General features: G+C 47.8%; 2 protein-coding genes and 1 long non-coding RNA gene across 3 annotated transcripts; 2 read left to right on the top strand and 1 right to left on the bottom strand.

Moving 5' to 3' along the window:
• Positions 1–1,562: 1,562 nt before the first annotated feature.
• On the bottom strand, positions 1,563–14,047 carry NUP85 (nucleoporin 85). The gene is made up of 19 exons (XM_061377132.1): positions 13,898–14,047; positions 13,733–13,826; positions 13,503–13,665; positions 13,066–13,136; positions 12,585–12,628; positions 11,759–11,828; positions 10,725–10,846; positions 10,275–10,409; positions 9,620–9,742; positions 9,125–9,256; positions 8,614–8,720; positions 8,285–8,368; positions 7,545–7,610; positions 6,940–7,091; positions 6,732–6,849; positions 5,293–5,393; positions 2,922–3,073; positions 2,243–2,329; positions 1,563–1,745 (listed from the first exon to the last, which is right to left on the bottom strand). The coding sequence occupies exons 1-19, from the start codon at positions 13,928–13,930 to the stop codon at positions 1,644–1,646; spliced, it is 1,956 nt and encodes a 651-aa protein (XP_061233116.1). The 5' UTR covers positions 13,931–14,047; the 3' UTR covers positions 1,563–1,643.
• LOC133225094 (uncharacterized) lies at positions 3,080–4,469 on the top strand. Its single transcript, XR_009729022.1, has 3 exons — positions 3,080–3,492; positions 3,637–3,657; positions 4,188–4,469. It is a non-coding gene; the product is annotated as an uncharacterized LOC133225094 (long non-coding RNA).
• A 3,922-nt stretch (positions 14,048–17,969) lies between the features above and the next one.
• Positions 17,970–24,989, top strand: SUMO2 (small ubiquitin like modifier 2). The gene is made up of 4 exons (XM_061377382.1): positions 17,970–18,130; positions 19,603–19,734; positions 22,673–22,744; positions 24,308–24,989. Exons 1-4 carry the CDS (start codon positions 18,110–18,112, stop codon positions 24,368–24,370), a joined length of 288 nt encoding a protein of 95 aa, XP_061233366.1. The 5' UTR covers positions 17,970–18,109; the 3' UTR covers positions 24,371–24,989.
• The last annotated feature ends 220 nt before the right edge of the window (positions 24,990–25,209 follow it).

The following is a 25,209-nucleotide window of genomic DNA, read 5'->3' as shown; positions in this document are numbered from 1 at the left end:
ATTATTATTGTAGTTGAATACTGTGTTTATTGAGCTGAGTACAATGACATACAAGATGTAAATAATAGAGCTATAGGGTATCTAAATAGGAACAAGCAGGTGGTGAATGGAAGGAAGCTCCTCTGGGCTGGGATGGTGCATGTGTGGGGTTTGATGCCCCGTTAATGTATTAAGTGGCCAAGTGCAATTGTCTCTGCAAGGGGAAGCAGTTTTGCTGGACGTTGGTGCTGTGTGCTAACAGGGGGCAGAATCATAGAGTCACAGAATGGTTTGGGTTGGAAGGGACCTTCAAGCTCATCCAGTTCCAACCCCTGCCATGGGCAGGGACACCTTCCACTGGAGCAGGTAGAAAAGCCAACCCCTTCCACTACAGAAGCAAGATTTAAGTCACAAAGATGTGATTCCAGCAGTCCCTTCCTCTTCCACGTCCAGTCTCCAGCAGTGCCCCAGTGAGCTTTGAGACTGGTTCAGAGTAATGGGGTTTTTAACGTGCACAGGTAGGGCAGGTCCTTGCGCTCTGCTCAGTGCTGCCAGGCAGTGGCTCTTACCAGGGCAGGGTGGGAGCTGTCAGCTAAAGCAGTGGAGCAGACCCCTGCCTGAGACAGGAGGGCTGGAGGAGGAGGTGCTGCTGCAAACCCCATGGCTGCACACGCAGCTCAGTTACATGCAGCTGCGTTTCCTTTACTGGGCTGTAAAGTAAAATCACTGGAGGGGGTGGATCTGAAGGGCTGAGGGCCCTGATCAGGGGAGGCACCAGCTGGAGAAACCCCTGAAGGATGGGTCAGAGCTCAGCCAAGGAACTTGCTGTAAATGCCTGGGCTGAAGCTCGGGTTCTTGGATGCCTGAAGAGCAGTTTTAACCCAATGGACTAGGCTAGGGGACCAGGAGAGAGTTCTTTGTGCCTCAGCCAGCACTTTAGACCCAGCAGGCTCAGGGTGATGCTTAGGAGGTGGCAGCGTGTCCTGAGGCTGGGGATGCAGTGTGAGTCCTGCTGTGACTCTGGGGAGGGCAGAGGAGCACCGGTGCTCTCTGCAGCCTGGCTTTGTTCTGTGCAGCCGGACAGAGCCCTGCTGCGTGGAAATGCGTTGTTATAAGCTTTGGGAAAGAAACCTCTGAATGTTCCTTGTCTGTAGGGTGAGGTTCCTGCTCACCCCCGCAGCTGTAACTGTACATACATCTCCAGTGCATTCATTCAATCTGCTGCATGTGAAATAAACTGATTTCCCTACTTTGCTCTGTGGGTCGCCCTTACTGGTGAGTGCTGCTGCGGTCGGTGCTGCTTCTGGGGAGCTTAAAACTCAACCCGTTGTCTCAAGGCCATCCAAACTAAGGGGAAATGGAGAAGTTGCTGTTTCCCAAACCTCCCTTGTCTTCAAAGGTGGGTTTGGTGTCAGCCCTGGGCACTGGAGCAAAGCAACTGGAAAAGCCAAGGTACCACTGCTTTGGTGATGGGGTTGACTTCACTGGGAGGGCTGGCAGCTGGAACAAACACCCTCAGCCTTTTGAGGCAGCTCCTTCTTAGAAGCTGTGTCTATGGCAGCCAAGAGCAAATCTCAGCAATATGCAAAACAAGGCATTTATTCTTAGAAAAGCACTTGGGTTTATGTACAGTGAACGAGAGGAGGAGTAAAATCACCCTGCCTTCAGGATGCTTCCAGCGTGCCGTCCTTGACGATGACTCGTGCAAGGTTCCGTGCAAGAGCAAGCCTCAGCATTTCCACTTTCATCGTCTCCACGTTGTCATCCTGGAAGTGAGCAGAGCTGGGGTTAGGCTGCTGCAGACAGCAGTGAGCTGGGGATGGGCTCTCCATGGGTCTTGGAGAGGGTGGATGTTCAGAGAGTGAGCATGTGAGTATCTACCTGTTAAAGGGAACCCCCAGAAGAGGAAGAGCTGCGTTTCCTACTTCCTAGATCACACAGGCACCACTACAAAGCCTTTTCCTGGCAGCTGCATGAGCAGCAAATGCTTCCTGTGCTATGCCTGGAACCTTCCACAGCTCGAGCTGTTGGGTGGCAGCATCTCCACATTGCCCATGTCATGTGTACTTGACTACCTTGGAAAAGCATCCCAGCCCCATCCAGCTCCAGCAGAACAGCACTGGGTTTGTGTCTATGGAAATCCCATTTGGCTGGCCTTAACTGGGCTCTCCCCCTCCTGCCCTTGCCCAGGAATGTAAATGCTGTGTGACCCTGGCCCTCCCCATCTAAACCATCATCCAGTTGTCCTCAGGGCAGGAGGTACCTGGAATTTCTGCTTGTCTGCCTTCCCTGCTGTCAGGTCTTCCAGGCACCGCATCAACTCGTACGTCTGCTCTGCTGAAAATATGACCTGTGGGGAGGGAAGCATTCACTGAAGGGGATGGAGTCCGAGGACATCACACAACGAGAACTCGACTGAGGGCAAGAGAAAGCTCCCACACCCCCTTGGATCCATCCTGACCCTTTAAACCAGGGTAATTCAGGCTGGAAGTGACTCTAGGAGGTCTCCAGTGCCACCTCCTGCACAAAGCAAGGTCAGCTTTGAGGTCAGAGCGGGTACTCTGGGCTTTACCCAGCCATGGGTCTGCAACTGCTCAATGGTTGCTTTCTTGATAATGAAGTATAGAAGAAGGAAGCACCAGAACAAGCTTCCAGCCAAGTACCAAGAGGAGCTGGATGTGCTGTGTACTCCAGTGGATCCCACTGCTGCTTTCTAAAGGCAGGGAATCAGGTTAAGAGTGGCTTGTTCTGTCCTTGCTCCTGTGTGCTCCCACTGATGGCACCCTTGGGTGATCTGCAGTTCTGGGAGAGCTCTTTTGCACTGGGGGTGCACCTCCAGGCTGGGGTGTGGGGAGAAAAGGGGGTCAGCACTTTGAGATCCCCTGTCAGGAAGGAAGGAAAGAGCCATGGGGGGGGTTTGCTGTGTGTGACCAGCTGCTCACCTCTTTCTGCTCCAGCAGGGGAAGGGCGTCTGTCAGCAGGGTCATCCAGAAGGAGCAGGGAGCGATGTGAGCTGTCATCAGCATCAGCAGCAGCCTGGCGGCCTCGGAGAACCGCTTCTCCCCGTAGAGCCGGTGGAATTCCCGGTACTTGGCTGCACACGGGTGTTGGGGAAGGGGAAAAGGGGTCAGTGTCTGTCAGACCCGGAGGCAGAACCACCCCCAGTTGAGACTCCAAAGCAGCCAGGTCAGGGGGAAGGAGAATGTTGTTAAAACAGAGGCTGGCTGAAAAGGCAGCCAAAAGCCTGTGAGTGTGCTGGTAGGATTCACTGCTTGAGCCAGGCTGGTCCCTCACTGGTGCTGGGTGTTCACTGGGCAACAGCACGAGTGGCTCAGAGACACTGGTGTCATCTGCACAAAGCAGGAACAGGAGGGGGGAAGCAGGGGGTAACTGTTCCCTTTGATACCATCGGAATGGGGAGGTCTGAACGCTTGCACTGTCTTCCTGAGTGGATCAATGAAACTGAGATCCTTGTTAATGTGGAAAGTTCTGGTTTTGCTAAGAATCAGATCAGTACTAAGATCAGTTAGATCAGTACTAAGATCAGATCAGTACTAAGATCAGTGCTAAGATCACAGATCAGTACTAACTACGATCAGTTAGATCAGTACTTAGATCAGTACTAAGAAAGATCAGTTAGATCAGGACTAAGATCAGATCAGTACTAAGATCAGATCAGTAATCAGATCAGTACTAAGATCAGTTAGATCAGTACTTAGATCAGTACTAAGATCAGATCAGTACTACCATCAGTACTAATCAGATCAGTACTTAGATCAGTTAGATCAGTACTTAGATCAGTACTAAGATCAGATCTACTAAGATCAGTACTAAGATCAGTTAGATCAGTACTTAGTACTAACATCAGATCAGTACTAACATCAGTACTAAGATCAGTTAGATCAGTACTTAGATCAGTACTAAGATCAGATCAGTACTAAGATCAGTTAGATCAGTACTTAGATCAGTACTAAGATCAGATAGATCAGCACTTAGATCAGTACTAAGATCAGTTAGATCAGTACTTAGATCAGTACTAATCAGATCAGTACTAAGATCAGTTAGATCAGTACTTAGATCAGTACTAAGATCAGATCTACTAAGATCAGTACTAAGATCAGATCAGTACTTAGATCAGTACTAACTACAATCAGTTAGATCAGTACTAACTAAGATCAGTTAGATCAGTACTAACTAAGATCAGTTAGATCAGTAGGTGAGAACTGCCTGAAGATTAAAGTGAGGTTTATTCTGTGGCTCTGTTTGTATCCACACACTACAGCAGTGATTCCCACTCAGATCCCCTTCAACTAATGCTTCAAGCTCAAGACAGAGACATGTGAAAGTTGTCCAGCAAAAGAACCCCTGATGTTCCTAAAAACTCCCAGCAGGAATCCTTTCAGGGTGTTTTATCAACAGCAGAAAGGGGATTTCTCTCAACCACAGTTTCTAAGCACAGCTCATGATTAAGCTGTGAATCTTTGGGGCTGGTGACACTGGGCACACAGGGATGTGAACAACTTGCCAAGTCACAGTCAGCTTCCAGACTTAATTTAGGATCAGGTTTAAAGGAAGGAAATACAGTTCCAGTTTTGCTAGCTTGGACCAAACAGGAACAGATCAACTTCAGGATCACCCTCACTGCAGTGCTGCTGCCAGCCAGAAGGAGTCAGCCCAGCTGCCAACAGCTACTGCAAACTCTGGTTAGGTTTTAGCCCCAGTGATTGTGCTCCCTGAAGCCCAGCTCCAGAGAAAGGTGCCTTTTGGCTCCATTTCCTGTCTCAGCCCATCAATCAGAGGCCCCAGAGCAGCTGCAGCGAGGTCAGCACAGCCCAAAACCACTGTTACTGGGCACAACTGCCACAGCGAAAGGGGGGGAGAGAGCTTAAGGTTGAATGAGCTTGGCCTTGGCACATGGAAATGAGAGTTTGAAAGTGTGGACAGCTTTCTGAAGTCAGTAACATCATCACGTTGTCAAGATCACTTACACCACACGTTTCTCTGCAATGGAAGCCCCCTCAGGTCTTCCAGACCACATCTGCTGCTGTTTCAAAGGCTCTCTAGGTAGTGATACTGGCTTGAAAAGGCCTATCCTGCTCAAAGCAGTGCAGGACAGATGCTGCTGCGAGCACGGCTGAAAGAGCAGTCTCCTGGTAGTGACCACGCTGCATCCCCCATCATCTTCAGCCATTTGCTTTCCCCTCATCACTAAACCAGGATGTAGCCAGATGGAGGAAGAGCCAAATCCAAGCGATCCTTGGAGTTACCTGTGTTCTAAGTAACAGCCCAGAATGAAAACTGTGCATGTCTCACCAAGAAACGTCAGTCGGTCACTGAGCAGCATGGATGGTCCCAGGTTATCAATGAGGTCCAGGTCAGAGAAGCTCCCCCTTTCACAGTAATCCTTAAGGAAGCTGGGGAGAGTATAAAACGCAACAAAAGCTGAGAGGGAGGAACATCATCCACGTTAGCTTTGTATCTCCTAATCCCTTCCCAGAACACTTCACTGTACTGAGCTCCATCTCAATCAGCCCCTTGTGAGGGTTTCAAAAGGCATCAAAACATTTCCTGGAAGTGGCCAGTGAATAAATTGGCCACTCAATTTATTCTGGTTTTGTGGGAGTTGAGATCTGCTCTTTGAAAGGAGTGAGTGAAGGAGGGAGCACAGGAAGCTGGGGCTGGCGGGTGCATAAATAACACTCCCAGCTCATAACAAAAGCCCTGTTTTTCTGCTGTGTGAAAACACTGATAAGCAGCAGGAACAAAACAATTCTAAAAGCTTCTCATCTGTTTTGCTGCAGCCTTCACGATGCTGCATTTGCAGATCTGCTTCCTGGGATGGTTTCCTTTCCCCTTCTGTTGAAACAAACAGAACGGTTCCCACTCCCTGAAAGAACAAATGAAACAACCCCAAACTGAACCCCCAGCCCAGCAATCTCTTACTCCCTGTTCCCACTGCTGAGGACAGCACTGCCCGGCCACCTACCCAAGGGGTCATTTCAGTACCGGACTCAAACCATGCAGAGGTTGGTACCTGCCCATTTCCATTAGCAAAAAAATACATGACATGGATTGTGAGGGAGTGAAAAGCTCAGAGAGTTGCCAGAGCTTCTGCCCAGGCCTTATCTGCGTCCTCTTCAGGCTTATAACATCCTCCCCTCCATGGTCAGATGTGATGAGCTTGAACAGAACCAGGGACACAACAGAACTTCACTCCCTGGTACATCTGTTAAATGGGGGTTGAGATTCTTTGCAGAAATGGTGGCTCAAGTGACTCCCATTGACTTGTGTGGAGGTTTCCTGGTGAACTGGACTGGGTAAGAATAACCTGCTTTATAAGAATATAAAGCTCAGAAGGGGCTCATTCTCCACCCAAACCAGTTCACTGTACAGTTCATCAAACAGCCCTATCAAAGCAAGGGAAAGGGCAGTTCGTGAGATGAGAGATATTGCCCAAAGAGATGTTTACCAAAGCAAGGTCTAAGAGGCTTGCCCTGTTGGATAAAGCCAATCTGTTTCATCTCTAGACTGCATGAAGTAAAACAGTGCAGAGAAGAACCAGGCAGGGTAGTGCAGATGAGAGTACCCAGGGATGTCATTTGCTACTCCAGAAGCAGGCACTGGCTCTGAGGGAAAGCCAGTGTCCATCTGCCTGCAGCAGGACCTGCTCTGCCCCACTGCAGTGGCTGACAGCCCTCTCCCCACCACCCCGCTCTGGCAGCATCCCTCTGGGAGCTGCTGCTCACACTCACCGGTCTGAGATGAGTGTAGCAAACGCTGCATCTTTGGCTCTGATGCTCCAGGACAGTGCAGAGCCCAAGCGGTTATTCCGCAGCGCCTTCATGGCCATGATCTTACAGATGCTACGGACTGAGGAGGAACCACAGGAGAACAAGGAATGAATTAGTTCCAGTGACTTCACTTACCCCTACAAACCAGGGAGATTTACAAATCAATCACCTTGTTCCTGCATCTGCCTCTGCTCGCAGATCCTCAGCACTTTGAGAGCCTTCTGTTCTGTGTTGAGGGGTATCCGTTCAATGTGAAGCTCCAAGTACACTCTGCCATACTCAGGGCAGTAGTCAAAGTAATCGACCCCCAGCTGCCACAGGCTGAGAGAGGGGACAAAACCCACCATCAGGTACTCTGATCATGTACACCTTAAAGAAGCGCAACAGTAAAGCCGCAAGGAGAATGTGGATCTGCACTAATAACAGTAAGTCAGTCAGTATTCAGAGCTAAAATGGGTTCTACTTTCTACCAAATACAACTGTGGAACACCTGCAGCTCCCAAGTGCTTTGGTACAAGTTGTTCTGTACCAGGAAAGCCCCAGGACAGGAGGATTCTGCCCAGGTCAGCACGCTCCACAGGTTCTAACAAATAGCTTTTGTCTCCCATTCAGGAGAGAAAACATGCTCATGTTGCATGATCCCTTAAGGACGCCTCTGCTGGGATCCAAACAGTGGCTCTGTAAGTTTTGCCTGTTTGTTGCATTAATATGGAGTTATTTGTGTTGGCTGCCTCTGTGTTAGTCTACTGCCTGAGCAAAAACAGAGGTTGGTACCTGTGGTGGGAGAAGAGCCCTGAGGCATACTCCAGCAGGAGGAATTCCCGCATGTTTGAACCAAAACTGGGGGGAAGAGAGGAAAGAAACAGGAGTCATTATTTGCACCTCATTGGAAACAACCTGCTGACTTGATTTCACAAGCATTTCAATTTAAGTATCATGTTTTCTTATGGGCCATCTTAATCTTCGTTCCTTGGGCCTAAGTTGCAGGTCAGCTTTCTCCTTGGGGAGAGCTGCCACATAGCTACAGCACTGAGCAAATGTAACTGCAAGAAAAGTGCTTTAAGAAACTGAAACCTCAAGGGAATTCAGGCAGCAAAATCCAATTGCTCAAACTTCAATTTACCCAGGATGCAATCCTGGAATTCTTTTTAGGTTGCAAATAATCAACAAATGTTTGGGCCCTTGATTGTATTTCAGATAAAATGGTATTTAAGAATGCTACCACTGTACTGAGGCGCTGCTGAACAGCACATCTTATTCATCAGGGCAGCAACTGCTGCTGCTTCTCAGAGCATCTGGGCTGCCTGTAACTTCAGAGGCACACAGAATGGTTAAGAATTGGAAGAAACCTTAAGATACTCTAGTTCCAACCCCCTGCCATGGATGACATGCAGCACCTTTATTCTCCATCTTCTGTACAGGCCCAAGATGCTTCTTTTCCACCAGCATCCCCATGCTGCTTCAGTCATCTCTGCTGCTGGGTGTCTGAATAATCAATGCAAAGGAATACTTACTACAGATTGTGAGACTGCAGGAGCTTACAGTGGTCCAGCAGGTCAGTCAGATGAGCCACAAACCACCAGTTGCTCAGGGCAATGCTGTATTTGAAACAAGGAAAAGAAAGATACAATACAGAGGCTGTATTCCAGCATGATGTCTGGTTGCAATGTCCCAGACCTAACAGAATACTTGTAATTGCTGCCTGCTTCATGTACTTTTGCTAAATCCTTGGAAAGAATGGTGAGGTGGCTGTACCCATACCCTCTACCCTAAATCCTACTGCAGTAAATGCACAGAGTAGCAATACTGTAGAACCAGAGAATCAAAAACCTTAGAACTCCACCTGCATTCCTTGATCACTTGATGAATCTCAAATTCAAAAGCTGCCATTAAAATCGTGTCTAGAGGCTCAGGGCTGCATTCTCCTCCCAGGAACAGGTCCATGCTAGACTGTGGAATGAGATTACAAGACATGATAAATGCCAACGTTGTGAGATGGTAAAAGGAAGACATTTGGTTGGATGTAACAGTCTTGTTTTGGTTATTTTATGGGGAATAACAGGTCACAGAGACTGAACACATTAACAAAAACAAGATTTTTTCCCTTATTTTAACATAAGGAAACTGGGAAAGCAATTTGCAGGAACAAGACTGGTGACAGCAGCCACTGAAGAGAGTGGGTCTTCAACATTTGTCCACTGTATCAGTCTCCTGACCCACTTCAGATTCTAGGGAACACTTTACAGGTATGCAGCTGTAGGGTATCAACCCTCCCAAAGGTTTCTTTAGGTCAGTAACCCGTGTGTGTTTGTGTGTGAAACAGAGGAGAATATCCAGACAATTCTATTTCATGCCTGTGCATAAAACCGCAGCTCCATCGGCTTCACCGTTGGGTGGGAATACAGGAGTCGGGTAACCAGGAAGTGGTACCAAGTGGTCATGAGTTCCTTTTTCTCTAGTATGGCATCCTCATCTCCCAGCAGGATCTAACAGGAAAGAGACACAGGAGTGATCCTCCAAATCCAGCAATGCACGTAGGTGCATTGGAGCTCTTTAGAAGCATTAATCCCAGTTTGCAAAGTTTTAATCAAAATGAAATAACAAATGATAAAGCTCCTTCTCAGAGCCCTGTTTCCTCATCAGCCCCATGGTCTTGGGCAGGAAGAGAAAATGATCTGCCCAGTCCTGCAAAAGCTGCTGCAAAACAAAGAACACAGAAGACTGGCCTGAAAGCTCATTTAATGAACAGATCATCCTGCATATTCAAGTTATCTACACGTGGCTCCTGAAATACACAAGAGCCTGATCTGATACTTGTCTGGTTTCTCTCCTTCCCAGCAAAAACACACCTTGCAGATGGATTCCATGTGGGAATTGGAAGCAAAAGTTCCATCCTGTAGATACCGCTGACATTCTTCATGCCAGTGCTGCCATTTCAGCTCCATCTCGGTCAGTGTCTGGGTGTTGTTAAGCTGAACACAGGAGAAGATACATAAAATAAGGAAAACACCAAGTCAGATCACAGCAGATGCTTAGGGCTGAACTCAAATCAGTTGTGATAAAAAGCTAAATCCATTTTTACATTGTCCTACTGTTACATTTGGAATGTCTTACTTTACCCATCTGAATAAGGCAAAGGGGAGCCTGTGAGAGGTTATTGTGATGCAGCTGCAGCTTTTCCTCCACAAGGAAATCACTGCAACAGAGGGAAACTGCTGGAAAAGCCTTCGGAGAATATTCTCTACAAGGGAATAGTTCTCACCAGGATGTCTCAGACACCTGGATAATGGATTCTGCTGCAAAATGATTTTCCTATGTTGGTTTGTCACCTACCAAGCTTTTCTTGGGATGGTTGGGTCTTTAGGGCAACTCAAGAACAAATACTGTAAAGGATTAAGACTGAGATGTTTTAGTGGTGAACATACTATACTGTAACAGGAGCCACAACAGAGCCGTTCTCTTTTCCCAATGGAACAGCATGATAACAATCCTCTTTATACATACACTGGGCACAGGCATTTTCTTCATCAAGTCATCCAGGATTCTGTACATGTGCATCGACGTGGGATTGGCACTGGCTTCCTTGGAGAGCAAGTGCCGTGCTTCATCCATTCGGCCTTGCAGCACAAAGACATCCACCTGCAAAAAGAACCCATCTGTGAGCACCACACTGGGCAAGGCTGGAAAACACCCAGGAGAGTGTCAGAGCCCACTTGTGAGTTAAGTGGAGTTAAATGCTTAAACTCTAGGCCCTGCTAATTCAAGTACACAGTGTCTTGACCTCTGTGGAGGATGAAAATGGAAGGATGAGGGTCGGAACGATCTTCAGAACGGCTTCATCTTAAAAGCTATGGAGGTAGAAAGCAGCGTCCTAGGATCAGCTTTTAGAGGTCATCTAGTGTTGAGCAGGGAAGAGGAAGGTAAAGCACACAGGCTGGGTGGGACTGTACTCACCACATTCCAGAAGAGCTCGTGTTTCGATGGATCTTCACTGCTCAGAACTTCACGGACCATGTTGTCCACATCACAGACGTGAAGTCGAACCCAGTCAAGGAGGCGAAGCAGGAGGGGGCCAGCTTTGTGCAGAAAAGATTGCACTGTTAGCTCCCAAGTGTCTGTTCCCAAGTCACTGTCTTACTTGTTTCTAACCCTAGCGGCTTGACAATCACTGCCTGAGGTTTACTGATTGGATTTCTACCTGCCATAGTCGAACAACAAAGGTTCAGAGCTCCTCAGCAGCGAGCACTGAGGCTGTGGGAGCGCCAGGCTGCTGACAGAATTCCATGTGGCAAATCAGAACAGCACCACAGGCCAGGAGAAAACCCCAACCAGAAACTTGAAGAAATAAAAAGTGAGCAATTCAGATCATAAATCTTGCAATGCCAAAAGACACACAGAATGTGCCTGTTCAATTTAGCATCAATTCATTATTCTTAACTGAATATAAGGAAGAAATCTGTGGCACTTTTCTTCAGATTAAGTAATCTACAATCTGTGAATCTCTCTTTGACTTCTGGGACTGTGCAAGTAGAGTATTTGTTTGCAGAATCCCATTTCCTTAATATTTACTACTTTCAAATGCCAGTGTAAAACTGACTTGAGAAATGGCATCTAAAGTTAAAGGAGTTGCAGCAGAGTAAATGTTAGCTGACATCAACATATTTGATGCTTAAAGATGTGTTTCTGCTTCAAAGTCAAATAAACTGGCAACAACTTTTGATAACCTTCTTTTTCCCTACCTGTCAAAAAGAGAATTTACATTGTAGTGCACTACACAAGGGGAAAAAGTAGGAGTCAAATCCAATACCTTGATATAACTCAGTATGAAGAAGGCAATTTACTGAGGCAGAAGAGGTATAAAAAGGCTTACTGACATTCGTCATACTTTAAAACATTAAAATGACACACTGATGCTATATACATTTTAAACAAATAAATATGCAAACCAAAAGCCCTTCAGTCTTAATGTCAGGTAGTTCACTGCTCACCTGCAGCTGCTTCAACAAACAGAATCTCACACAGGTTCCAGATCAGCTCCACCGCAGATAGGATGGAAACCTGTAGGATGAAAAAAGCAGGGCCATGTGTCAGATCCAGTCATTATTCCAGTTGTTGGGAATAACACCACACAAAGGCATCTGCTGTCTGCAGCAGTCAGGTAAGCTCAGTTTTTACAGACAAATGTCATATTGACATTCCAGAGATACATATCAAAAGGCAGCAACAGGCTACACAGATTCAGCTTAGAAACTACTGCCACTGTGTACTGAACTGCAGTGACGATCCGTCACCAGTGGGCAAGGCTGAGTAGCACAGTAGTAGTGGTACAGTAGTACACAAAGTGTTATTTTCAGCCTTTTTGCACTCTTAAGATTTAATACAAACAGCAAAGAAAGGCCAAGGAAGCAACATCACTGCAGTTACCAGGACAAAGCTACTGTAAACACTGCTCTTCCTATACACTCATAGTGAATATCCAGAGCTTGCCATGAACCCTATTGGAACTTGCATGTTTGAGGGGTGAAGCTTCAGACAGCCAAGTACTGCCTCACAGCTGACTTTAAGAGACCAGAAAACATCACCCCTATAACACTGGATAGGTGCTCAAGAAACAGAAGTTAATTGAGACGTTGGGCTCTTTTTTTTTGGTTCTAGAAATAAAGGGGCTAACTGTTCCCATTTATTCTTGGTCACAAACTGCATCCAACACACTAAGCCAGAGTTGAATCTAAAATGCCTTACTGCCACAGTGTCGGCCTCCCTGATGCATTTAATAGCCAGGATTAATGCTCTAGTGTGCCTACATGACATTACCTGGGTGCTGTACTGGTTTTGCAGGGTAGGGTCCCGGGCTGAAACTGAGGGAGGAACAAAGAAAGTCAAAGTGTGAGAGATTTACCCTTCACAGCCCTTTCTGGGCTCACAAATGAAGACAAGACGTGATCACTCATCAAGCACAGAGCTGAGTATTAACGTTTATAGAAACCTTTGCTTTATAAATCCTGTGCAAATCTGGGTATGGCAATGGATGGAAGACGAAAATCTCCCACTTTTTCAAGGGAGCCAGCTGTTAATTTGGACTCTGTTTCCCATATGAATATGAAAAGACTGCAAGCCCCCAGAAAATCTATTAAAATGTGGTAGAAAAAAAATAAATCTCTGACCAGATTTACACAGTTGGAAATCTCCTGGATGGAGATTTCATTTTACAGTAGTTGTGATAACTCACAACTGAAATGCTACTTTATAATCCCAAGTAGCATTTCCTTTTACTGCTGTAAGAGAACAAACTTACCAGCTGCCTGGTGCATGTCCTCCATGCAGGCTCTGATCACTGACCGGTAGTTTTTACTCACTTGAACCAAACTGCCAAACACAGAAAGGCTTCAGTTAGAACATACCGTTTGAGTTCTAGTCTCATGCCTGTTGACAACTAAAGCTTTGCAAGTTCCTCTGCAGCAGCTGGGTGAATCAGTGGGGATCAGTGAGGCTGTGTGCAGTGGTTGCTGTATGCTGGGAACACAGCACAGTTACTTGGTTTGTTACCTTGGGGTTTTCTTACCCCACAACAGTCATTGTTTGTGCACTGCAGCTGATGACAGCAGCTCGGAGCAGGCTGGTCAATTGCATCCGCCTCACCAGAGGCATTTCTAAGCCCCAGGCACTTTGCCTGGCTGGAGAAGGCGCAGGGAAAGCGGGTGCTTCCCGCCCTCCCGCTCCCCATCCACTCACTGCGCTCTCCTCGCCTTCCCCGCCAGCTCCTCCTCGCTCCGCTGCAGCCCGATGAAGATCCCGTGCGACTCATTGAAGAGTTTCCGCAGGGTGTGGATGTAGATGTCCTCATCCTTGCGGACCACGAAGACGCGGGACGCGCTCGCTCCTCCATCCCCGCTACCTGCAACACACGCGCTCAGCGCCGGGGCACGGGGGCCCTATCCTAGCCCGCCCCGGCCGGGACCCACCTGTGCGATCGAAGCGTGTCTCGCACACCAGCACCTCCGCGGGGCCCCAGGCGAAGCAGAGCTGCCTGGCGGACGGGTCCGCGCCCGGCACCACCTGCGAGGGGACAGCGGCACGTCAGAGGCGCCCGCACCGCCCCGCACCGCCCCGCGCCCCCCGGCCCGCACCATCAGCGGCGGCTCCGCGTCCAGCTCCTCCATGGCGGCTGCCGCGCTGCGCTCCCGACAAGGCCCCTCCGCGGCTGCCCGCGCCGCTGCCTGCACCGCACCCCCCCGCAGCCCCGCCGCGCCCCGCCGCTTCCCCGCGCCGCTGCCCGCCCTGGGTGAGACCCCGGCCGGGGGAAGGGGCCCGCCGGGGAAGCGGCGGCTCGGGGCAGGCGCCCGCAGCTCAGCCCCGGAAGCGCCGCCGGGTCCCAAGGCCCCGCCGGGGCGGGGCGGGCTCCGGTCCGTTGGGCGCTCCCCTGAGGCCTCCGGAGCCCGGCAGGCGGAGGCTGCCCCGGAGCGCTGGAGCAGAGCCGGCAGCGGGTGGCTCGGGCAGCACGGAGCCCCTCGGAACCGGGCCCGGAAAGGGAAGGGGCCGCCACATCCCCACTTACCTCATTTTGTTGTCTGGACGGTTTCGGTGCTGGCTCTGGTGCGCAGTGATCTTGTTGGCCAGGCAGCGCTGTCTTGGTGGTCACTTCATTGACTTGACTGCCTTGTGATAACTGGTTTGTCTTTATTTCTTTATGCACTAAACACATCTCAGGTAAATGAGCCTCTGGGTTGTCGCAGGTGACAGTCTCTCATTGATAAAGCTGAGTCATTAAATTATGTGCTTTATGACTTCAGTGGGCTGCCTGGAGGTTGGAGAAGGACTGTAATGAAGCATTAGATTGATGGCAGCAGATCAGGGAGATAGGCTGGCAAGTGTCAGGCAGAACAGCCCTGCTGTGCCCTGGTCACTTCCTCAGGGTCAGGAGAGGTTTTCCCTTCTCTGCCTGGCAGGGTGAATACCCCCAGAGCCTGATGGACGTTCTGCTAACGCTGAGAGCTCACCTATGCATGGACTCGAATGACCATTAATGAGTTGGTGTGGTAAAGCCCTGACCACACGCTGCTCCTTTCCTTCACTCTGCTCTTTCCCATCTCTGCATGCTCCTCACTTTTTGCTCGTTCCTCTCACTAATGGGCTTGTTCAGTGATGCACTGTTTAAGAACAGCCCTAGCAATGCTGTCTCACTGAGCTGCCACCTGGAAGAAGGCAGCAGGCCCTCAAACTGGTGCTTTAGAAAAGCTCACTGTTTTCAAGATAGCTTAAAGCATTTGCTGACCTCATACAACTGCAACACTCCACTGCTAAATCCCCCTTTTTTACCTTACTGGCTACTGCATCCATCATTCCTCATAACAATAAAGCCAACAGTTATCTTTGTTAGCAGCACGTTGTGTTGCCAGTCATGCTGAGCAAAGGCAGTGGTGTCTGCAGGGCAGGCAGGAGGAATGGCTTGTTGCAGGGTAGAAGGACGTAACTCTTCAGAAACCTGCTTAAGAAACAGATCCATGAGTTTTGAGACAGCTCATCCTTCACTGTGGCTATGAAGGCTGTGTTCTGGGGGAACGTGGGGATGTTGGAATCTGTTGTACAAATTCATCTACTGGTGTACAAAAGGGTGCAGACAAACTGTGTTTCTCCTTTACAAAGCTGCTGCCCAAGGAGGAAGCAAGACGTGGAAACATTTCAGGAACCAACACGTGGAATTCTTCTTCCCAGAGATGGAATTTCTCTGGAATGCTCACTGTGCCGCTGCCCCATTCACTTCCCTCCAACTGCAGGCATTGAAGAGGAGGAGCTCAGAGGGACAAAAAAGCTTTGCCTTTTGCTCCCCTCTGCTGCAGCCTGGATCCTGCCCGACCAGGTCTTTTGTATTTCCCAGCGTGGCTTCTCCCCTGCTGCGCCCTTCTGGCCAGTTCTCGGGGGATTTTAGCACTTACTGGTAGCTCCTGTAGAACGTCAGTTTCCTCTGTTGCTCTATAAGAAGAGAAGCCATATAAATAAGAGGTTTGTACAAACCTGCCCTGTGTAATTGGTGGTGAAAACAATTCTTGTCTTTTTTGAGCACATATAACATCCACAGTGGCAGCAAAACCTCGTATGTTCTCATAAAATCTAGTGTATTTTCCCATCTCAGGTCTGTCTGTAATACTGCCCTCAATGCATGGCTCAGTGCCACTCCTGCATTCAGTTCTTCTCAGGCCTTGGCCAGCTTCATCCCACTTCTCCCCAAAGAAATCCTCCTCCTGGACCTGCTGCACAGAGGTCTTCCAAGAGGGAAGGGAGAGCAAAATAAGGCAGGACCATGGAGCACCATCAGTCTCGTGATGCCCTTCCTCCCAGCAGTGCTCCTGTGTGATGTTGCATCATCCCTAAAAATAGAACTTGAGGTCTCTTGGGAAATGGCACTTGTCTTTTGTTCTGCAAAGCACCCCTCGTGCTCAGAGCCTCGCTTAGAGAAAGCTATGTACCAAGCAGAAGACTTGAATGGGGTTTAAGATGGTTTATTCCCTTGTTCTCACGTATAGTCCTGTTTCTTAGTGGTGGTAATGGGTTTCAGAAGGTCACAGTGACATTGCCCATTGCTTTTCAGAGCTAGAAGAAAAGGTGAAAGGAGATCACAGGAGCCTGAGTCACCATGAGGCTGCCTGAGGGGGGATTTGTACAGCGGGGTGGTGGTTTCTGCGCTCACCAGTGCTTCTTGCCTCCTGGTAGCTTTAGTAAATAGAAAAAGCAATAGCATGAGGCATTAAATGCAGGAAAACAGGCAGGATGGACTGATTGGAAGAGCCTTGATGATAAGGAAAATCACACAGGTAGGAGTGGAAAGTACAGCTCAACGGAGTACCTTTGCAGTCATAATTCAGACCAGCATCCAGGTTGCTTTGCTGGGTTAGATGGGGCTATCCCAGTGCCTGTGATTCCAGAACTGACTCGTTAAGGCTCTTCAGGAATGAAGTACTAAAAGGTTCTGTGAAGCTCCTGGTGACATTTGATCATTCAGAGCACTGAAGCAGAGGGAAAGCTTCAAGATCTATGGGAGCCTGGTCTACAAGGAGACGGTGGAAGACTCCACGGCCTGTGTTTTATATGGAAGCGTGTCTGCAGAGTGAGCTTTGCTCAGAAGTTTCTCTTCAGTTGATACCTCACGATTTAAGCACTTTAATCAGGACAAATCCCACCTTGCAGTGTCTCCGGGATGGTCCCTAAACACAGGCCTGGCTGTTGGCACACCTGGAGCAGCGTGTCCATGACCTCTTTCTCAATGCAGTGCGTTCAGCCCACATGAGCAGCTCCTGGGGGGGCTGATGCCCACCATTAATGGTAAAAGGTCCTTTTTTTGTGGTGTTTTGTTTGTGCTGTGAAGGAGCAGATGACAAATGGCAGCAGTGGGTTGTGGAACCCCTGGGGTTACTGAGGACTCCCCCTTCTCCTCTGTTGAAACAAACCTGAGGAGACCACTTGCATCATTAGTGTATCGTATTTAAGCATGATAATCTTTGAGGTGCTGCCTCATGTCCTTAGCTCGTTGAAGGACACAAGTAAACCTTGACTATATCCAAGCTGGTTTTGGGATGCAGCAGAGGAGGGCTCCATTCCCTCTGCAGAAACCCCAATGGGAAGGCAGGGGGATGGCAGAGGCGTAGCGGATGGCTGTCAAACCTCGGTGAAACAGCAAGGAAACGACTTGGGGGGCAGAAACCCCTCATGTTTGAGGAGGCCCAACACAAGGCCGAGTCATCGGGGGAGCACCACAGGAAGGTGTGTATGGGTATGTATATGTGTGTGTGTATGAGGAGGGCGCATGCACGCGTGCCCCGGGCTGAGGTGCCTGAGGGGGGGCGCGGCGGCCATTTTGAGTCGGACAATACCCGCCGCACAGGCACGGCGGGGCCCGCTGAGCGCCCGGCGGGGCGGGGCGGGGGCGCGCGCACGCAGCGGTTGGGGCGCGCGCACGCTCCGCCTCCCGCCGGCCCGCGTTATGTAACGGCCGCGGGGAGCGCGCCCGCGCGCGCCACCACCTCCTCTCTCCCCCATCCTCTCCCGCCCCCCCCCCCCCCGTCCCCTTTGTCCCCGCCCACCGCAGCGCTCTAGAGCCCAATGGGCAGCGGGGCCGCGCCTGGGAGGGGGGGGGGATTGGGGGGAAGGCAAGAGGGGGGCGGGGGAGATCCCGTCGGGCGCGCGCACGCACGGGGGCAAGGCGCGGCCCCGCGGCAGTGCGTGCGCGCTCCCTGCCCCCCCCCCCGCCTTCCCCTCTCTCTCTCTCTCAATCCTCCGCCGCGCTCGGTCGTTCCTTCCCCCCCTTTGTGAGGTGCTCGGAGTGGCCCGGACATCGCTGACTCGCCATGGCCGACGAGAAGCCCAAGGTGAGGCAGGCGCTCTCCCGCCGCCCTCCCTCGCTCCCGCCGCCCTCACTTCGCCCCTGAGGCGGCGGCGGCGGGAGGAGGAGGAGGAGGCCCGTGCCCGGCCCTGGCCCGGCCCCAGCCAAGCGGCCTCGGCTCCGGCGCGCCGGCTTTGCGCGCCATTTTCCTGCGCACCCAGGCCGCTGCCGCTTCCCGCCCCGTCGGGGGAGGGGGGCCGGGGCCGCAGCCTCCCGGGGCGGGCGGGGGATCCCCGGGGAGGGTGGCGGGGAAAGAAGAGGGGGGCTGAGGGGGGCGAATCCGGGCTCCCTTCCCGCCCTCCTCAGGGAGAGAGGCAGGTCCGGAGGCGGTTGCTGCCGCTGCCTTCTTCCTCCTCCTCCTCCTCTTCGCGGGGCCGGATCCGGCCTCCCCTGCGCGGTTGGCGGCGCAGCATCCCCGCTTGCAGCCAGCCTCTCGCCGGGGCACTTGCCAGCCCCTTCCCGTTCGGTCCTGCGGGAGGGGCGGGCGGACATCGCTCCCTGCCCCCTTTTGTGCTGCCTCCGGGCCCGGCGGCCCTGGCCGCGGGAGTGGGGGGGGGGGCGCTGGCTGAAGTGGGGGAGCTTCGCTTTCCACAGTAGTAATTAAACAACAGCCACAGTGAAATAATAATAATTAAAACCCCCATCACAACCAGCCCCGCTGCCGTTTTCTCCCTCAGTTGCTATTTTTTCCCTCATTTTCAACGGGGTTCGGAGGCATCTCTGTCACATGGCGGCGGCGGCCCGCACCCGGCCCCGGGTCGCTCGTCCGAGAGGGAGCACGGACAAACACGTTACCCAAGAGCCGGGTGGTGGTCAGGCTTCTCTTCCCCTCCGGGTCAGAACGCGAACAGCGGAGTTGAAGTCGGCTCTCTGCAGTTTGTGCATGTGGAAGCGACAGGACCGGACTCGGGGTTTAGGAGGGGTTTTACTGAGCCCTGAATGAAGGAGGAAGCTTGGTTCTTGTCAGGTTTTGCCACCTTTTCACATACAGCATTTTAAAGTAGCTTGAAGTTTTCTTCAGAAGGACTTCAACGGGTAGAAAAAAGTTTGAGGTGTAGTAAGAAACCCACTTGGTATCGGTGGTGGCTATAATATAATTAACTTTATTCCTTTGGTTGTGAGCTGTGGTGTTGCATATTATTGTGCCCTTGATGGAGGTAACTACTTTTTTATCTTTAAATACGTTGTAAAACAGTTGTCTTAGTTTTTCATTACTGCCTGGCATGTTAACCAATGACAGCCAATATCAGTTGGGTTTGGGGGGCTTTTTTTTTTTAAAGTTTCAAACAAAAACTACTGGGCTTTATCTCCTAATTCAGATTTTCAAGCTATAATGCCCTTTATTTCTTCCCTTTTTTAATGACCTGTTGCACCGTGGTGAAATGTTCACTTCTTGTTTCATACCTTTTTTAAAAAAAATAAAATGTGTTTTTTTGTCTTCTTTCGTTTCCTCCACAGGAAGGAGTGAAGACTGAAAACAATGACCACATTAATCTGAAGGTGGCAGGGCAAGATGGGTCTGTGGTGCAGTTTAAGATCAAGAGGCATACACCACTTAGCAAACTAATGAAAGCCTATTGTGAACGACAGGTATGGTTCTTGTGTGATCATCAGGAGAGGGGTGGGGGAGAGCTGATCTCCAGAGGTGACACAATAAAGACAGTAGAGGCTTAGATCTATGGAAATGTTTAAAATGATAAAGGCTTAACAGAAACTAATTGTGTTGGGGGGTGGGTGTTGTTCTTAGGATCTGTTACAGAGTGGCCTGACAGGGTTGTGACAGGAAATGGGTAAAATAACGATCTGTTGTTATCTTTGTGAAATCTATGTTATAGGTGGAGGCTTTTGGGAGGCCACTGCTCAAAAGTACCCGTATGGAAAGGGTGGGTTGGGAACCTGTGGTATGGACTCAGGATAGAGACTTGAGTGGTAATCAGAGGTACTTTTATAACTATTGAGTAACATCTTGGTGTGGTCATAGGCTTCTGCTTTATTAGCTTAGTATTGTATTGAGATGGGAGAACATCACTGGGTACTGCAGTGTTTAAAGGTGTCGAATGTCCACCTTGAGAAGGAGCTTGTACGGTTAATGCTGAGCGTGGGTTGTATTTTCTCTTGTGGCCTTGACAGATTAATCCTCTGAGGAGCAAAAAATCCTTGGATTTTGTTAGTGTAATGGCAAGTGCAGGCAACTATTGCAGGTTTTACCCCCACCTGTATAAGAGCGGTGCTATTTAACACTTTAATCTGAAGCTTGCGGTTAGGAAAGTTCTGTCTCTGCTGTCCATTATTTTTTAATGACTGTCTTGCCTTTAAAAAGTTCCATCAGTACAACAGTGTTTGGAACTGGGGGTGGTTTGGTTTGTTTGTTTTTTACAACACAAATGTTCAGTGATACCATCAAATACAGTAAAATCAGCAGAAAATACTGAGGTAACTGTTTCACTACCAGGAAAAAACAAACTCATTCACATTCAGAGCGGTAAAACCTCTTTGATTTACCCTTTGCCTCAGCAGGCTAGTGATACAAATAAAGACAGGGCAAATCAGCTCTCACTGAATGTGTGAATATGTTCTTGTATGGGTGTTCTGGGGATAAATTAGTGAGTGTTTGAAGCTGTGAACTCATTTTTCCTACCTCCGTCATACAAACTCTTGTTCGATTTTGCAGATCTCTGTGTACTGCTTTTGCAGACATGAAGTACAGTTAGATCTCTCTTGGTCAGTTGTCTGTAAAATCCTAGGAAAGATGATTTTAGAAGCACCATTCATATTTCAGTGACTTGGAAACAAGAGTGAGACTATAAACTCATCACCCGAAATCCCCATTTGTCACCTGGAGGAGAAAAAGAATAAATCTTTATAATGGGAGACATTATTTCTTGTTTCAGTTTGAAGGCAGTAGGTGTGCAAAGGATATTGTCTTCAAATTGCATTTCTGAGGTGCTTACTTTGTTTAGAATTATTTGTTCTGCCTTAGTCTAAAAGTTAGATTTAGTTTGCTTTGTAACTGGGCACATCCAGTCTTAAACTCCTTAAACTGTGGATTTCAGATCTAATTTTGGAGGTGGAAGCTGCAATAGTAGAGAAGTGAGCAGCTTTAAAGAAGGAAAATCACGTGTTGCATGTAGTAAACTTAAAATGGAAGTAAAACCTTGACTGATACTTTTAGAAGATCAAGACACTTTGTGTGGGGAAAACTAATCCGTGGAACAACCAATTTCTTGTGGCTATTAATCTTGCCAGGGTACCATTGTTGAGGATGTTTTCAGCTAACATTTATCCAGCTCATAAAGTTGTCAGGAGCCTGCAAAAAAACCCCAACACTTTTGGAAATGGGAAAAATATATTTTAAGCAACACAATGACAGAGAAAACAGCTCCAACCAAATGTTGCTGTGCAAAAATGTGTTGCTGCCATGCCACTTTGCCACATGGTTTTTTTAAACAAGATGATGTTCTGTGTGAACACTGCAGAGTCTGAGTCATGTTGGAGAAGGCTTTTGCTCTGAATTTTAAATTGTGACTGAAAATTTTACTCATTCTTTCTTAAAATCTTTGCTTCCTGACAAATCTCAAGAATAACGAACTACGTTTTGCGTGATAAAGCTGTTGTTGCAGGCCTAAATGAAGGCTGCTCTTCAAATACAGAGGTGCCAGAACAGCACTGTGTTGGATTTACCTCGACTTGTACAGAGAGTAGATGGAACTGGGGAAGTAGACACCAAGGTTCTTGGTTCTGGTTGTATCCTCAAACTTCATTCATCTTCCTTAGCAGAACATGGTGTACAGTAGAATACCTTTGAAAACTCTTGAAGTTGAGGCTTATGTTATTACTCAAAGGGGTAGTTGCTCTTTAGTTCTTTTTGAGTTGGCCCAGGCAAGAATGAGCCATCCTCTGGGGATGGAAGAGGTCAGCAGAGTGACTGTGTGTGCGGTAGAAATGCTTATGATGAGTTCTGATCCTATTCAGTAATTTCTGCAAGTAGAAAATTCCTTTATCTTTTTTGAAGTTTCAGCTGTGCAGGGAAGAACTTTGATCCACTGACTTCTTGTAAATAGGAATTTGAGGTCAGAAAGTTACCATTGCCTGCCCTTTGCTGCTGCAAACTAAGAGATGGTGGTTGCACTTATGGGACAAATACTTTTAGTTTTGGGGAGGATCAAAAAAGGGATATCGACTATTACTGTTTGACATCTGTTACCCGAAGTATTGCGTCTAATTTTAAGTCAATTATTATTAAAAAGCTCTATAAAAATCCTGGGTTTTGGAGTGAGCACTAGAAACTGCTTTATTTTACCTTCCAGTCAGTGGGGGCACTGTTGCTTCTCTTAGTCGTTGGCCACAATACAATTATTAATACAAAACAGATTGCAAGGATTTGTAGTGAAATGCCTCAAAGTCAGTGCATGAGGGGAGTATGAAAAGTATATTGTGGCATTTAATGATCATGCTGACAAGTTCAAGAGAAAGCTAGGGAGTACTTTTACACCAGACTTACTTCTCTTTTTTGCTTCCCTTTGTGCAGGGGTTGTCAATGAGGCAAATCAGATTCCGGTTCGATGGGCAGCCTATTAATGAATCAGACACACCTGCACAGGTAAACAGCAGAAGAAAGGCTAAAGAACTGCATTTGATAGTTGCTGCAGGTGTTGATGCTTCTCTTGCATATGAAATACTTGTGTAATTATATATGTTAATGATTCAACTTGATCTTTTTTTAGCAGTATTATGGTTGAACTAGTTTAGGATTATTGGAACTGGAATCTCAGACTTCTGTAGTGTTTTAAATAATGAGTCTGTATCACCAGGAATAAAATAAGAAACGGAAGTGCAGTGTACAGATGGTGAGTCTTGTAAAACTGTCACCTTATTGAGTCACAGCTCTGAGCTAAGAGTTGGTAAGTCAAGAACTGAGGTTTTTCTGAAGCGTTGGCTTTCTTTTTTCTATAATAGGTTGCCAGGATGTTATCAGGGTGCTGTTTGCAAACTGGCTTTTGTAATGCAGAAGTAATTTTCTGTTATTTGTAACTGTAAGCTCTGTTTCAGCAGCATAGAGTTAATACTGTGAAGCTTGTGTTTTGGGGTTGTAACAGGGTATAATCAAGGCCATTCCAAGAACAGAATGGTTTGCTGTGGCTTTTGAGTATTTCTCTGTGCTGCTCCACATAGCTGTGTTTAATCAGTGTTTCCAAGTGATACAGGTTGATGTGCTTTGTCAGAAGTAGTTGTTATGAAATAAGGGATTCTTGGTGTTGGAGGGTTTATAATAGATCTGTATTTTCTAAGCAGTTGCTTCAAAGAATGTGCCTCTTACAGGCACAATCTGTGCAACTTTTCAACTCAGAATGCTGATAATCAAGGTAACAGGGTGCTTTTTTCTCCATCCGTGTTATGCTGAAGCTCAGGATCACAGCTATTTATAGCTGTGGTAAATGCCATAGACCTGTTTGGTTTCCTGGAGTAGAAATTGAGACTGTTTAGGAATATAACATTAGTTACAGCAACTCCTTCAATCTTCCAGTAGACTTTTATCACCAGGTAACATCAACATCCCAGCAGTACCAACTGTAAAAATTAGGATGAAAGAGAGACTTACATTTATAAAGTATTGCTGTTGCTCACTGGCAGTTTGTTACATGTGTGACCATGTGAAGTGCTTTATATCATGCTTGCTGATGCTTGGTTTTACTGCCTGCCTGGGCTGGGGGCCTTAATTACAGTCTGTTTTCTTTAGTGCTGTAGCTGAACCCATTTGAACAACAGCAGCAAGGTGGAATTGTGTCAATGTTCTAAGGTAAACTGAGGAAGTAAATAGGAGAAAGAAGATGCCATGGAAAAGTAGGCAACTGAATCAAAATACTACGAATGTTGATCTTTTCCACAGGAGTCCTACAATGCACCCTGAAGTTGTATACTAAAATCCATTCTAGGACAAGAGTTACCAACTGGCTTTTTGGTTTTGCTATGTAATTTCTTTCCTCTTGAGTTCTGGTGTTGTAGGTTAAATGTACAAAGTGATGGTAATGGAAGGGAGAGGGGCTGGACTGGTTTAAGCTGCATACAAAGTAAATGTGAACATAGGAAATGGGAGAACAACCGAGCCTATGGTAGATACCTGAGAAGAGTTAAAAGCCTTTTCTGTCTTTCTTTTCTGCTCCAGTTGGAAATGGAGGATGAAGATACAATTGATGTGTTCCAGCAGCAAACAGGAGGAGTTTACTAAACAAACCAACACACAAACAACCTGCTACTTTCCTCTGCAGAACTGTGCTCCCACAGGCGACACATTCACAATTAGACAAACGAGACTTGGTTCAGCCACATCCTGACTACTGCAGTAGAGTTTTCTCTCTTCTCTCTCTTGATTATTTTTTTTTTCCTATTCCTTCTATTGTACATAAAGTAACTGGTGTATGTGCACAGACATAATGCATATTTTTTTTAACTAAATGGCCAATGGTATGTTTTGATCAACATTTAATGGAGATGGGGTGGGAAAAACAAACTGGTTCTGTGAAAAATGCCCCTTTCTCCGTTAGTGGCATGCTCCTTCTCCTTTATCTTTATATTCCAGTAAGTTATTTTGCTCTCACTGTTTAAAAAACCAACAAAAGAACCTTGCATACCTTGTTTGATTGGATAATTTCAATGTTTTTTCTTTTATCATTGTAAAACCAAGGACAATTTTATAACTTTTTTGTACGTAGCTGTTACATGTAGAGCAATCTCTGTCTAAGTAGGGTTAAATTACTCTAAAAAAAAAAATGGAAAAAAAAATCCTAGATAGTTTTCCCTTCAAGTAAAGCGTCTTGTTGTTTAAATAAACTTCTTGTTTAAAATAACCAGGTTTCTTTAGTTTTCTCTGGAGTAACAGTACTCAGCAGTTATGTTTCTTTCTCTGCAGCACTTTATGCTTCCCAATGCTCAGCTTTCCGTGGGGTAAGTAAGTATAATTCCCCTTTTACAGATAGAAGACTGTTGGATAATGAAAGGCTTCCTTAAGCCCTCCCAGTTGGTAGCTGAATTGGAAGTAGAAGTTGTTTTTCTCTTTTGATTTCTTGT

This window comes from Neopsephotus bourkii, unplaced genomic scaffold (genome assembly GCF_033783945.1).
Source record: "Neopsephotus bourkii isolate Nb327-2 ecotype Australia unplaced genomic scaffold, CSIRO-AGI_Nbou_v1 NB_1749, whole genome shotgun sequence".
Taxonomy (NCBI): domain Eukaryota; kingdom Metazoa; phylum Chordata; class Aves; order Psittaciformes; family Psittacidae; genus Neopsephotus; species Neopsephotus bourkii.
Note: the sequence above shows the minus strand (reverse complement) of the source record. Positions and strands in the feature narration are given on the sequence as shown.